This window comes from Eumetopias jubatus, unplaced genomic scaffold, assembly GCF_037043125.1.
Source record: "Eumetopias jubatus isolate StellerSeaLion01/CBP00866 unplaced genomic scaffold, mEumJub1_p1.0 scaffold_5, whole genome shotgun sequence".
NCBI lineage: Eukaryota > Metazoa > Chordata > Mammalia > Carnivora > Otariidae > Eumetopias > Eumetopias jubatus.
The window spans coordinates 140,872,146-140,884,344 of record NW_028274811.1 but is presented as its reverse complement, the minus strand read 5'-3'; the positions used below and the strand labels follow the sequence as shown (position 1 = coordinate 140,884,344).

The following is a 12,199-nucleotide window of genomic DNA, read 5'->3' as shown; positions in this document are numbered from 1 at the left end:
TATAAGCTGATAAAATAGGTTAATTCATTCGTTTCCAATTTATTGCACATTCTAAAGCACACCCGGTAATTCTCCTATGCTGGAAAACTTGCCTTGCCAGGGCTCTGCTGTTTAAAAAGAGACATTTCTTGAAGAAATATGCTGAAATTCATCCATGATTCTGCAATACAGTGGCTGAACCTGGGTCTTTCATCTGGTTTGGAATTGATAACTTCCCAGCTAAAGAGAGAAAAAGAAAACAAAAAATTTTAGCTGCACTTTTGATGATTCAACATTCATTGCTTTAGCAAATATTTATTGAGCACCTGCTCTTGGCCACACTCTCTAGAAAAGCCCTGTGAATTCAGAGGTGAACAAGCCCGATACCTGCCTAATGAAGCTTGTGCCAAGAGAAGAGATACAGGCTAAGCAATTTGCTGCACAACTATCCCATTACAATTAAAGGAAGAGGGTGAAGTATAGGGTGGGGCCTTTGAGACGTCTCTGAAGAAGTTACTTTTATGCCAAAATCTGGATTAGCAGAGTCTACCAAGAGGGCTTGGAAGAGTTCCAAATAGAACAGTGTACAACATAGGCAGAGGGCCGGGAGCCAGAAGAAGCTACCAGCACTATTCTACAGAGCCCCACGTGTGGCTCCAGCAGAGGCAGAGTCAGCCAGAAGAGTAATGCTGCATGAAGCTCGGAAGGTGGGACAGGACCTAATCATACCGGGTCTGGAGGGACTTTTTAGAAATGTTTGAAACCTTAAGGATAGGGAAGCCACAGTCTTTTTAGAGAAACCTTGGCATTGATCTCCTAATCATCGTCATCATCGTCAACAACAATGCCTTCTCAGTATATATTATAGTTCGTCAACTCAATAGAAACTGTTAAACTCAACAGGGTCTCAAAATACCTTGTATTTTTCTACTGTACCTTCCCCCACGTGTTGAATGTGATGCATTGGTCATGCATGTGCTCTGTGTCCCTGACCTCATTTTCCCACAGGAACCTTTTTCAAAAAGCTAAAAACCAGTAACCATCTCTCCAGGAAGAAGATACGCAAACACAGGGCATTCCCCTAAAATCACAATTGCGTTCAAATCCCACTCTTGCAATACTAACTCATCACAGAAATATACCAGTTAAAACAAGCTCTATCAAGGGCCACCAAATTCTTTCATTTAATAGATAATTGTTAGTGCCTACCACGTGGAAGGCACTGCCATAGAGCTAAGGATACGGCAATAAATGAATGTTTCTAGTAGAAGACAAAGATTATTAGTGAACTATCATCCGAGCTACAACTGCAAGGGAATCAGAGTAAGATGATCTCTGGATTCAAATCCAGTAGTCCTAACACAAATCAAAGCTACTTTGGCCCTTAGGTGCTCAGCTCCCCAGAGACTGTGTATATGTGGATTCTATTTTTTTTTAAGGATTTAAATATAACTTAAAATTATATTAAAAAAGGAAATTTAATTATCTAATCTATAAATTTTAATTGATTTGAGGGAGCATGTGGTGGGGGGTGTGGGGAAGGGCAAAGGGAGAGGGAGAGAGAAAATCCCAAGCAGACTCCATAAGCCTGGAGCCTGTCACGGGGCTTGACTCGGGGCTAGATCCCATGACCCTGAGATCATGACCTGAGCCGAAACCAAGTCAGATGCTTAGCCAACTGCCACCTAGGTGCCCCTATTTCTTTTTAATATACCTTGAACACTAAGACAATTTGTAGATTAGATAATATTTCCTTTTTAAATATAATTTTAAGTTATATTTAAATGAATGCAATAGCATTAAAAAAGAAAAAAAAAAGCTGTTTCACTTTCCTTCCCCTTTATTCTGTCAGAGTCAACTAATGCTCTACCAGAGTCACTGAGTTACCAGTTCTCCAGGTTTATGCTTTCCATGAGGTAGACACTTGCCAAATGATTTCCTATCATAAGAAATGAACTTTTGGGGACGTTTAGCTGTCGGGGAGTGGTTTATGCATCCATTAACTCTACCCCTCTCTTGAATCACAGAGCAAGCCTGTTTCCATTGGTGACCAAATTTAGCACTAGCTTTGCATACCTTATGAACGATTCCAGACCTATTAAAGGAAACACTAAGTGCATGGCTAGGAAGCCACTTTCTGTAACAAAATCTTGCCAATAGGTCTGCTTAATGGGAAAACATTCTGTACAGGAGGGCAAAAACTACAAGTGGCAAAGGAAATAATAAGATTATTAAACTGTGATTTCCTTTTTGCTTTAAAGATTTTATTTATTTATTTGAAAGAGAGAGAGAAAGAGCACACAAGTTGCGGGGGAGAGATGGAGAGAGAGAGAAGCAGACTCTCCACTGAGCAGGGAGCCCCACATGGGCTCCATCCCAGGATCCCAGGACCATGACCTGAGCCGAAGGCAGATGCTTCACCGACTGAGCCACCCAGGCGCCTTGTGGCCTCCTTTCCGAGAATAACTTATTGCAAACTGGCTAGGATAGGCTAGGCCACTGTTCCATTTACTGGGGCCACACAGTTGACAGCAATACAGATTTTAATTTCTGTTCTCTGTGCATATTGAGTAGTATTTAAGGATTCGGTTGAATTGTCCCGGCAAATACAATTCTAGCAAAAATCAATGAAAAACGTATTATGGAATGGTTTATCATTCTTTTAACGATTCAAATGGAATGAATGCCCATTTCATATTTTGAAACAAATTTAAGAGTCTTTTCATCAGGATAATTAACAGATGAAGTGAGTTGTGTTCAGGCAATGAAAGATGAAATAGCAATGGAAATGAATGAACTCCATGTTTGTATGTAAACCTCCGAATCAGAATATTGAGAGAAAAGAAAAATCAGAGAATACATACACTATGATTTTATTTATATAAAGCTCAAAGTCATGCTAAGCCAACAGATTGTTTAAGCAACGAAATGATTTAAAACAAAACGAAACAAAACAAAACAAAACAAAACACCCAAGATTTAGGAAAACGGTTACCTAAGGCAGGGATGGTGTGGGGGTATGTAGAGAATATGGCCAGAGAGGCATGTCACAGTGAGGCTTCTTGAGTATTGGTCATGTTTTATTTCTTAACTTAGGTGATGGATACATGCAAATTGACTTATTAGTGTTCTTAAAGCTACACACACACACACACACACACACACACACGGCGTTTATTTAAAAATTTACTGAGGGGCGCCTGGGTGGCTCAGTCAGTTAAGCATCTGCCTTTGGCTCAGGTCATGATCCTGGGGTCCTGGGATTGAGGCCTGTGTGGGACTCCCTGCTCAGCGGGGAGCCTGCTTCTCCCTCTTCCTCTGCCCCTCCCCCTGCTCATGCTCTCTCTCTCTCAAATAAATTAAATCTTTTAAAAAACTAAATAAATTTCTTGATACTTAAACGTATAACCATGCTTTTTATTTCATAACAGTTTTACAAGAGTATATCTCATTTCACATTCTGTATATAAATGTTACTTAAGTTTTTGCCTCAGTTTATTTATTTGTGAACCAAACAATATTTCTGCTAGCGAGAGCCATGAAACATAGTTTCTGAGTAAGCTATACCTTATAGATGCTGAAACCTTGTTCTAATACTACCTTTAGGATTCCTATCTCAGAAGTGACACAACATTTGTATACATATTTCCTATTCTAGTAAGTAAATACCCTAAAATCAGAAAGGAGCCTACTCTAATACTAAATTATCTAAAATTACCTAACTTATTTCTACAGAGATAATGTCATGGTGAAGTCTTCATACAATTTAAGGTGCTTAAAACACATCACCATGAATTAACTAAAAATCTCATTTCACATTTAAGGATCTTACCTATTTTCATCGTGGGAATCAAGTGGATATGAAGAAACCTCAGCATCCATCCATCCTTACTCATTTATTCAATAAAATGTTATCCAGTTCCCCCTTTGTGTCTCACATTATACTCAGTGTGTTTCCTAGTGTTATTTCCAACCAGCACAAACTGAATACCTGTAGCACTGTCCCTGTGTCTACAGACACCACCGCTTGGTGGGAAGAAGAAACGAGAATATTCAATTGGTGAATATTTTCCATAGTCATACAAGGACACTCTTATTTATATTAAATTCCTCCCCTTTGGAAAAGGCCCTTATGTGACAGTATCATAGGACAATAAATTCCATGGTTACTTATATTAACGCAATAACCTTAAATAAGTCTAACTGATATTTGAATTATTGTTACAGAAATGAGGAATCCATTGTGTAAAACATGAAAATATTATCTAACCAGATGGGTTTTGGAAAGAATAGTAAATATTTAAAAACATAGCAAATGTTTGAGGAAAAAATGTATAGATTGTGCTGAGTAAAATTTAAAGGAAATATGTACAGCTAAAAAAAAAAATTCAAATCAAAAGCAAAGAAGAGATCCCACTCTACACTTCAAACGAAACATGGATCTGGGGCACCTGGGTGGCTTAGTCAGTTAAGCATCAGACTCTTGGTTTCAGTTCAGGTCATGATCTCAGGGTCATGAGTTCAAGCCCCGAGACAAACCCTGCACTCAGCATGAGTCCGCTTGAGACTCTCTCCCCTTCTCTCTCTGCCCCCCTGCTCATGCTCTTGCACATGTGCGCACGCATGCTCTCTCTCTCAGATAAATAAATACATCTTTAAAAAATACATGAAACATGGATTCAGAAGAGTCACTCTCTGGGAGTTTCATTATAGTTTTAAACTGTCCAGCAAGTAATTCTGAGTCCCACTGGAACATACATTTCTACAGCCTTCCCTTGTATACAGTCTACCATTAATGTATATCATGTCATCACATTTCAATTCAGGTAACACAGGTGCATAACATATAACTGAATAACATCTAATATAGTTGTATAATTCAGACTGAAATAGGACATTTGATGTCAACTTTTCAGTCTTATTGTGTAGATGAGTAAAGTGAAACCCAAGTTTTCTGAGCTAGTTCAGGGCAGAGCCAAGACCTGAGGCCATGAGTCCTGGTTTCCAGTGATTCTCTTTGTTCAAAACATGTGCCCTCCTCAAAGAATGGAGAAATTCAATGACCTCCTTTGAAGAGTCTACATATAACTTACAACAAGGAAGAACATTCCACGTTCCTTCTCACTCCTTTCCAGAGTCAGGAGGATTGAGGTGTGACTGACCAGTACCAACATGGCATCAGTTAGTACCCACCCTTTCCAAGAAAAGAAAGTGCTTCGTGGGCAGAATCTAAACACTCAGCGGAAACTAAGATTCATGCTCGGTGTCTGGTTGATGTTTTAATACAGATGACGTACACATACACACACAGAGTTGCTCCATCATGGAACTCTAGGTTTTCCTGGAGAGCCTTGTCTGGAGAACACATAACCAGAGAAAGGATCTCCTGTGAATATTGGATGATGCTGGGGAGACAGATCTTTTGCATGGTGTGTGGCTATCTTCCCACCATCCTTGGCACCGATCAACATGCAATGTAAGGCCCAACTAACATAAAAGGAGGCTTAAAAATGGCTTGAGGCTTCACTGAGTTCTTAACCAAAGAGTCTAAGTCTTCTATGATTGAAGCTCATCTGGCGGAGAAAATTACCAATGGCTTCAGGATAATATTCCAGGGTTTATCTCCTTCCTCTTTAGTTTCAGAGAGAAAACTGCATTTTCCAGTAAGGATCTTTGGTCCTTCACCCTCACCCCCCCTCCGGGCCCAGCTTTCTCTGTCACTCATGCCCTCGTTAAGGAATGAACCTCTGCACACTCCAGCCACAAGATAAGGACCAGTTAAGAGTCCCTCCCTCATGACTGTTATCCCCAACTTCCCTCACCCTTGGTGAATCCAGTTCAAGTTCACAACTCCCTGCCCCCTCGTGGCTTTCAAATGGTCTTTGCCCAAGGATCTGCAGACATGCAGTGCTTTCCAAAAAAGCTTTCGAAACTAAAGGCCTTGGCAGATTCCATTTTGTTACCGTTATCTTCTCAACAAAAACTAAGGTACAGATTTTTAGCAAAGGACACTCTGCATGGTCAAGGTAAGCAATTATTTACCAAAGAGCCCTGAGCCCGGTGAAGTGCTTTTTCAGCAGCTGAGGAATTTATGGTTTCATCTGCCTGTGACAGTCCAAGGCAAATAAAAATGAGGAGGATGCCTCCTTAGACAAGCAGCCTCACTTCATCAAAGAAGGGAGCTGAGGCTTCCTAGTGGAACTGGAAACCAACATCCCTTCTTCTGCCTCCATATCCCTATTAGAATACAATTAAGTACACGCAGTAGGTGATGTGGCCAAATGAAGTCCTTTAGGCAGTTCCCAAACTGAGTGTGCGTGGAACGCCCTCTGCTCCCCACCGCCCCAGGCACTGTTTAAACAGCAGCCTTCTGGACCTCACTCCAGAGATTCTGATGGAACAGGTCTGGGGTAAAGCTCAGAAACCTGCATTTTTAATGACCATCCCAAGTGATTCTGAGGCAGGTATTTTTTTTTTTTACCCAGAGTCACTGCAAGAAACACCCTATGAGAAAGTTACATAGAATTCCTGGTTCAAAACAGAGACAAGAGGAGAACTGGCTTTAGGCAAGATGATATATGGGGGATCCAATCTGCCCCCCCACTGGAAACAACAACAATAGAAGGAGGGAAGGAAGGAATGGAAGGAATGGAGGGAAAGGAAAGAAGGAAGACAAAATATAGGAAACAATGATTTTCAAGATCCTGGGCCTGAAGGAAGGATGCTGATCTCTGAAAGGTGGTGAGTCCTGTGACAGTCCAGTGGCCTGGCCTTGAGTTTCCGGGCCACAGAGTAGGGAAGGGCAACCCAGTGCATCCAGGGACTGCCTGAGCTGAGGAGACAGAACTCAGGGTCCAAACTGAAGGCCAAAGAGGCTGGAGATGGCAGGACAGAGTGTGGGGGCAGCTGGGCCTGCAGAGAGACCACTGGCCATGTGCGGGGTCTGGGTCTTCAGCTGAGGGCCAAGGTAAAGGAGCATGAGGGACCTGGGGGCCAGGAACAAGCCAGCAGAAGGGACGATGGGGAGGAGTCCTGCACTCACGCAGCACTGAGAAGGATGCCTGGTCTCACCAACCAGACGGGAAAACCTCAGAATTCACAGACACTGGACAGAATTCTCAGAAGGGTCTTGCCTTAGTAGGAGAATAATTAGCCCTCAACTAAATGGCTGTTTTGATCGCAAAAGTCTTACAAGCAAGCTCCAAAAGGATCGAACTGATTTAAAGCAATCTCACTGTGTCATTTGTGGGAATACAGAGTGGGGAGTTCTGTTAAGAACCAAGGAACTCACACGTTCAAACTGGGGTCTGAATGATTTTATGTTATGTTCGCACCTGGCTTTTAAATTATTGTGTAACTTTTTCCTTAAAAAAAAAAAGCCATATTAATAAATCATGTCTAAATTTTATATTAAAAGTCAAATTTGTCTCTATACCATTTAGTGGCCACAGAGATGAAATTTGAAGGCACTTTAGTTTCAGAACGCAGCACACAGCCTCCTCCATTAGGGGGTTCTGTAAGACCAAGAAATGGGGACACTCCCGCGCTCTTTAAAAATAGACTGTAATTCAGTAAGAGCATGTGCTAGCTGCCTGCTTCATCTCCTTTGCCCAAAGAGTCTTTGAGCACTAGAAAATATCAGGCTGAACAAATGAATCTTGGCAGAGCACAAAAAACCTCTCTCCAGGGGCGCCTGGGTGGCTCAGATGGTTGAGCATCTGCCTTCGGCTCAGGTCATGATCCCGGGGTCCTGGGATCAAACCTGCATCAGGCTCCTGGCTCGGCGGGGAGCCTGCTTCTCCCTCTCCCTCTGCCTCTCTCCCTGCTCATGTTCTTTCTCTCTCTCTCTGTATCTCTGTGTCTCGAATGAATAAATAAAAAAAATCTTTAAAAACAAACAAACAAACAAACAAACCTGTCTCTGTACCATTTGCCTCCCGTTCAAGTCAATAAATCTGCGCTGAGTACAGAAAACTTGCTGTCAGGTACCCTTCCTGGCTCCAGGCTTTTAGTGATGCCTCCACCAGTACGTGAAGGTTTACACGTGACCCCAAAATAATTACACACACACACACACACTCACGGTACATGAAATTCACCTTTATAAAATGACATGTACTTGTATCTAGGGCTATTGGGGAAAAAACAGAACTTAAAAGAAAGTTGGGGACTGGATGTGCAAGGAGAAGCCAAGACTGCCTTTACATTATTGTAATGCTTTACAGGACAACGGATCTTTTTAGCATATACTCGGGAACTTAAGTCAAAAAGTATTTTTTATAACTGAAAGTTATTTTTCTAAACCAAAAAAAATAGAGTTTTAAAATATATCCAAACTCAAATCTTTTTGCATATTTCTGGAGCTTTAGATGCCATCCATGGACATCCCTTTGGGGAAGCCAACTTCAGTTTGGCTTCTGTTTAAGCTGGCTTCGGTTTGGCTTCCGGCATTTCCGACACAACACAAAGTGCTATATTTTTCAGTAGGTGCAGTGGAGAAGTATAATATATTTTAAATTATGAGGCAGAAACAACTATTTAAAAAGAGTTATGGAATAAGATTACAGAGTTCAGTATGACAGGTTTTTTTTTTTTAAGATTTTTTATTTATTTTTGTGAGAGAGAGTGAGAGCGAGCACGAGCGGGGGAGGGGCAGAGGGAGATGCAGACTCCCCACTGAGCGGAGAGCCCAACTCAGGACTCGATCCCTGCATGCTGGGATCATCACCCAAGCTGAAGGCAGACACCCAACCGAGCCACCCAGGTGCCCAAGTATGACATAGTTTTATTCAGGTGACAATGTTCAGTAAAATGGAAAGATGCAAACAGGGTGAGTAATTCCCATCAAGGCAGCTGAGTTATCATTCAAGTCAAGGGGGTTAATAGGGAACATGAAATAAGAGTCCTCGCTAACAGCAGGGGCAAGGCGCTGTTCCACTTGCTGTAAACTTAGGATCCCATTCAGTCCTTACAGTCCCCCTATGTGTGAGGTGCTATCTATCATTCCGGTCTTACAGAAGAGGAAATGGTGGTCTGGATACATTAACCACCTTGCTCAAGGTCACGATGGAACAGGGCTATACCAAATGGGACTGTGAACGCTCATGATGTGCGGTGAGATACAGGAAGAAGACTCTGGATTGGAACACAGGGATCACTTCAGAGATGAGCAGGAGAGCACAGGGGAGCGGTAACAAGGGAAGGATTATGGAATCCCTCAACACCAAGCGACAGAAATAAAAATTCTAAAAAGCAGCTCTGGTTCCCAGGTGCAACGGAGGACCAAGGAGTTCAGAAGCCTGTCTTCCGTCTCCATGACCTCAGCTGTTTCTAAGGCAGGCTCCACACGGTGATCCCACAGTGTGTGGCAATGACAGTCATGACCGTAGCTCCTGCTGGAGGAGCATTCCTGCGCGGACACTCAGTGTTAAGCGCTCTGTGCATGTTCTCACTGAGTCCTTGCCACCGGAGCCCCACCCCGCCCCCCATGAGCACCACACCTGCAAGGCTGGGACTGGAGCACCTCCAGTTCACCCATGAGAAAGCAGGGTGAGAAGGAGCTGTTGCTGACAGGCACAGCATCTTCTCATTTTCTTTTGTAGCAATTATCAATTGTCGTTAATTTCTGTCTGTCATGTTGACTTCCCCATTAGACTTTAAATTCCATAAAGGAATTCATGGGCACAGACAGCTCTGTCTTCAGCAGCTGACAGAGCTTGACATCTATGAGGCAATGAAATATTGAATAAGTGCAAGCGATAAAGGATATTAAAGGAAGAATGTATCAGGAGTGAGCAGTGGTTATTTAGTGACACCATGCATGATTTTTGTTGACTTATCTGAATGTTTCTGTCCCCTTACAGATCAGCAATAATTAGCATGTATTCATTTCAAAGTATAAACATATGCAAAATAACAGACAAAAAGCCCTGAAAATTTGGAGACCAACTTTCATTTGTATGGAATAGTTTCAATTTTTTTCTTCTTGCAAATGGAAAGTTAAACCGCCTTCAAAGTTAGGCAATTATGGTAAATATGTCTCATTTATTCCAAGAAGCACTCTGAACTGGTAATCAGTATTTTGTGTGGAATTCCTTCTGGCAAAACTTGGGTCCTAATGTCTGACTTCTCTATGGGGGATCCCCGAATCCTCAAGCACCTTCTGCAGACATGACCCTCACAGGACGAGAGAGCATTTGTGACACCCACGGAGAGCAGGACAGGGGCCCCACCAAGTCGAGTGGGCCAGAAGGCAAAGATCAACGAATGTCCCACCTTCACAAGGGATAGAGAAAAAGGAGTCCCTTTTTGTTTTTGTCAGGCAACCTCAATTCACTGGAAAACATTTTCAGATATTGTTTCCTCACACACACACACACACACACACACACACACACACGCATGCATGCACAATCCTAATCACTTTTCAGATTTTCCATATCTCCAGGAACTCCTATTACAATACTCATTTCCAAAGAGGTTTAGGAGTCTGTCATACTACCCCTACCCCCAGAGAATATACCTTATGTCACACTACTTGTTTTTATTTTTATTTATAGGAGTTGGAAATAGAAACCAAACAATAGTTTTCAGAAAGTTAACTATGTCAACATCCCACACTGACAAGCTTTTACAAAAAAAGGATCAGTTATAACCTAAGTTGTCCCCTAGCAACCGTGACATACAGCTCCTTCAACCATCACACCTATAAATATGCCTTGGCTTAGAGCCCTATGTAGTGCTTCATTCTCAGATAATGACTAATGGTCTCATGCTCTCTGCTGGGAGAGAACATCTGTTGATGTTAATTCCTGTCGAATTTTTCTTAGAAAGGTCAGTCAATATCCAGTTACAGATTTTAACATTTCTTAGTGCAACGTGTTAGAATTTTTCTTAATCCTCCGGATACATAATACGTCCCTCCGCGTGCATGCGTGTTTGCGTGAGTGTGTGTAGGCAGAGAAACAAAATAAAAACAGAGATCTATTTCTCTGCACAAACACTCACAGAATTAGAACCATGACAAAGCAAATAAGATGTGTCAACTGGAGGATTAAATAAGCAAACACCAGATTAAGAAATTACATAGCACTCAACTTGAAACCTTCACTTTCTCAGACCAATTAGCCACGTGAGCAAGTCCTCCCAAGGCCACAGGCGAGGAGGCACCCCCTGAGCTCCAGCTTCTGCTGGCCTAGGAAGCTGAGCCTCGCCTTCCTCGGGGCAACTTGGTGTTCTATTTGGGGCTCTCTTTTTATACTAAGTTTCAAAGGAATCAAATATCAGTTGCTTTGTGAAACGGCTCCTTTCCCCTTCCAGCTCAATCGAAGCACTCTCTCTTCCCCTGGGGTGGAGACCGTCAGGGCAACCAATCCACCGAGACAATCTGGAAGCCTGGCACTCAACCGCCATCACGCAACTTCTTGCATTATTCGGATTTCCATAAACACATGCCAGTTAGACATTATTTTTCAGCGTTTTCAATTTTGCAAACTTTTCAACAAGCAGACTTTCAGCAGCCCGGGCATGAACAATTTAAATTCCATTACTGTCTTGGAACAAGCACCTACTTGAGACAAGCAGGAGATTAAACACCCTTTTCTTTGGGAATGCCAAGATTCGCTTTGGTCATGATCCTTGAGGGAAGAAAAGGTTTCTACTTTGTCCCTAAAGGATGAATCATATCTGAGAGTCAAGAAACATTCCTCAAGGGAAACAAATTATGACTGAGAGGAAAGTTCGCTAAGTTGGATATAAGCCTTTCTTTGCATTCTACTCGGGACTCACCATTTCCAATGAAGTACAATCCAGAATTCACTGTAGTTGGAGTCAAGAGTAAATGTCCCTTCCCTGTTTCTTTCATCTTTGGCCTAGTTACAGGAAACTGAAATTTCTGTGACAATACTGCAGAATTTATTTCTTACAGTGCAAACATTGTCATTAACAATACAGTCCCTAATTTTGTTTTCTAGAGACCGTACCCATTGCACTGGGCCTGAATACATAGATATAAGCCAGACTGAATGATCAAGTTCCTCCCAAGTGCTCTTATTATAAAGGCCAATTAAAATTAATTTTGCTTGGATAATTTGTTGTGATAAAGGCACACCATGGAGTGGCAAGCTGGAGTGACTATCTGTCCTTTTAAACACTACATCTCTCCCGCTCATATATAAGCCGGTCACTGAATGACATCAGTGGCTTTTAAAGGAACACACCC

At 42.1% G+C, this 12,199-nt stretch overlaps 1 protein-coding gene across 1 annotated transcript in view; it reads right to left on the bottom strand.

The window, feature by feature from the left end:
* RETREG1 (reticulophagy regulator 1) overlaps nucleotides 1-12,199 on the bottom strand; it is a 127,421-nt gene that overhangs the window by 12,298 nt on the left and 102,924 nt on the right. The window contains exon 4 of the mRNA XM_028098012.2: nucleotides 93-219. Within this exon, the coding sequence (XP_027953813.1) occupies nucleotides 93-219 (127 nt within the window). The remainder of the gene's footprint in view (nucleotides 1-92; nucleotides 220-12,199) is intronic.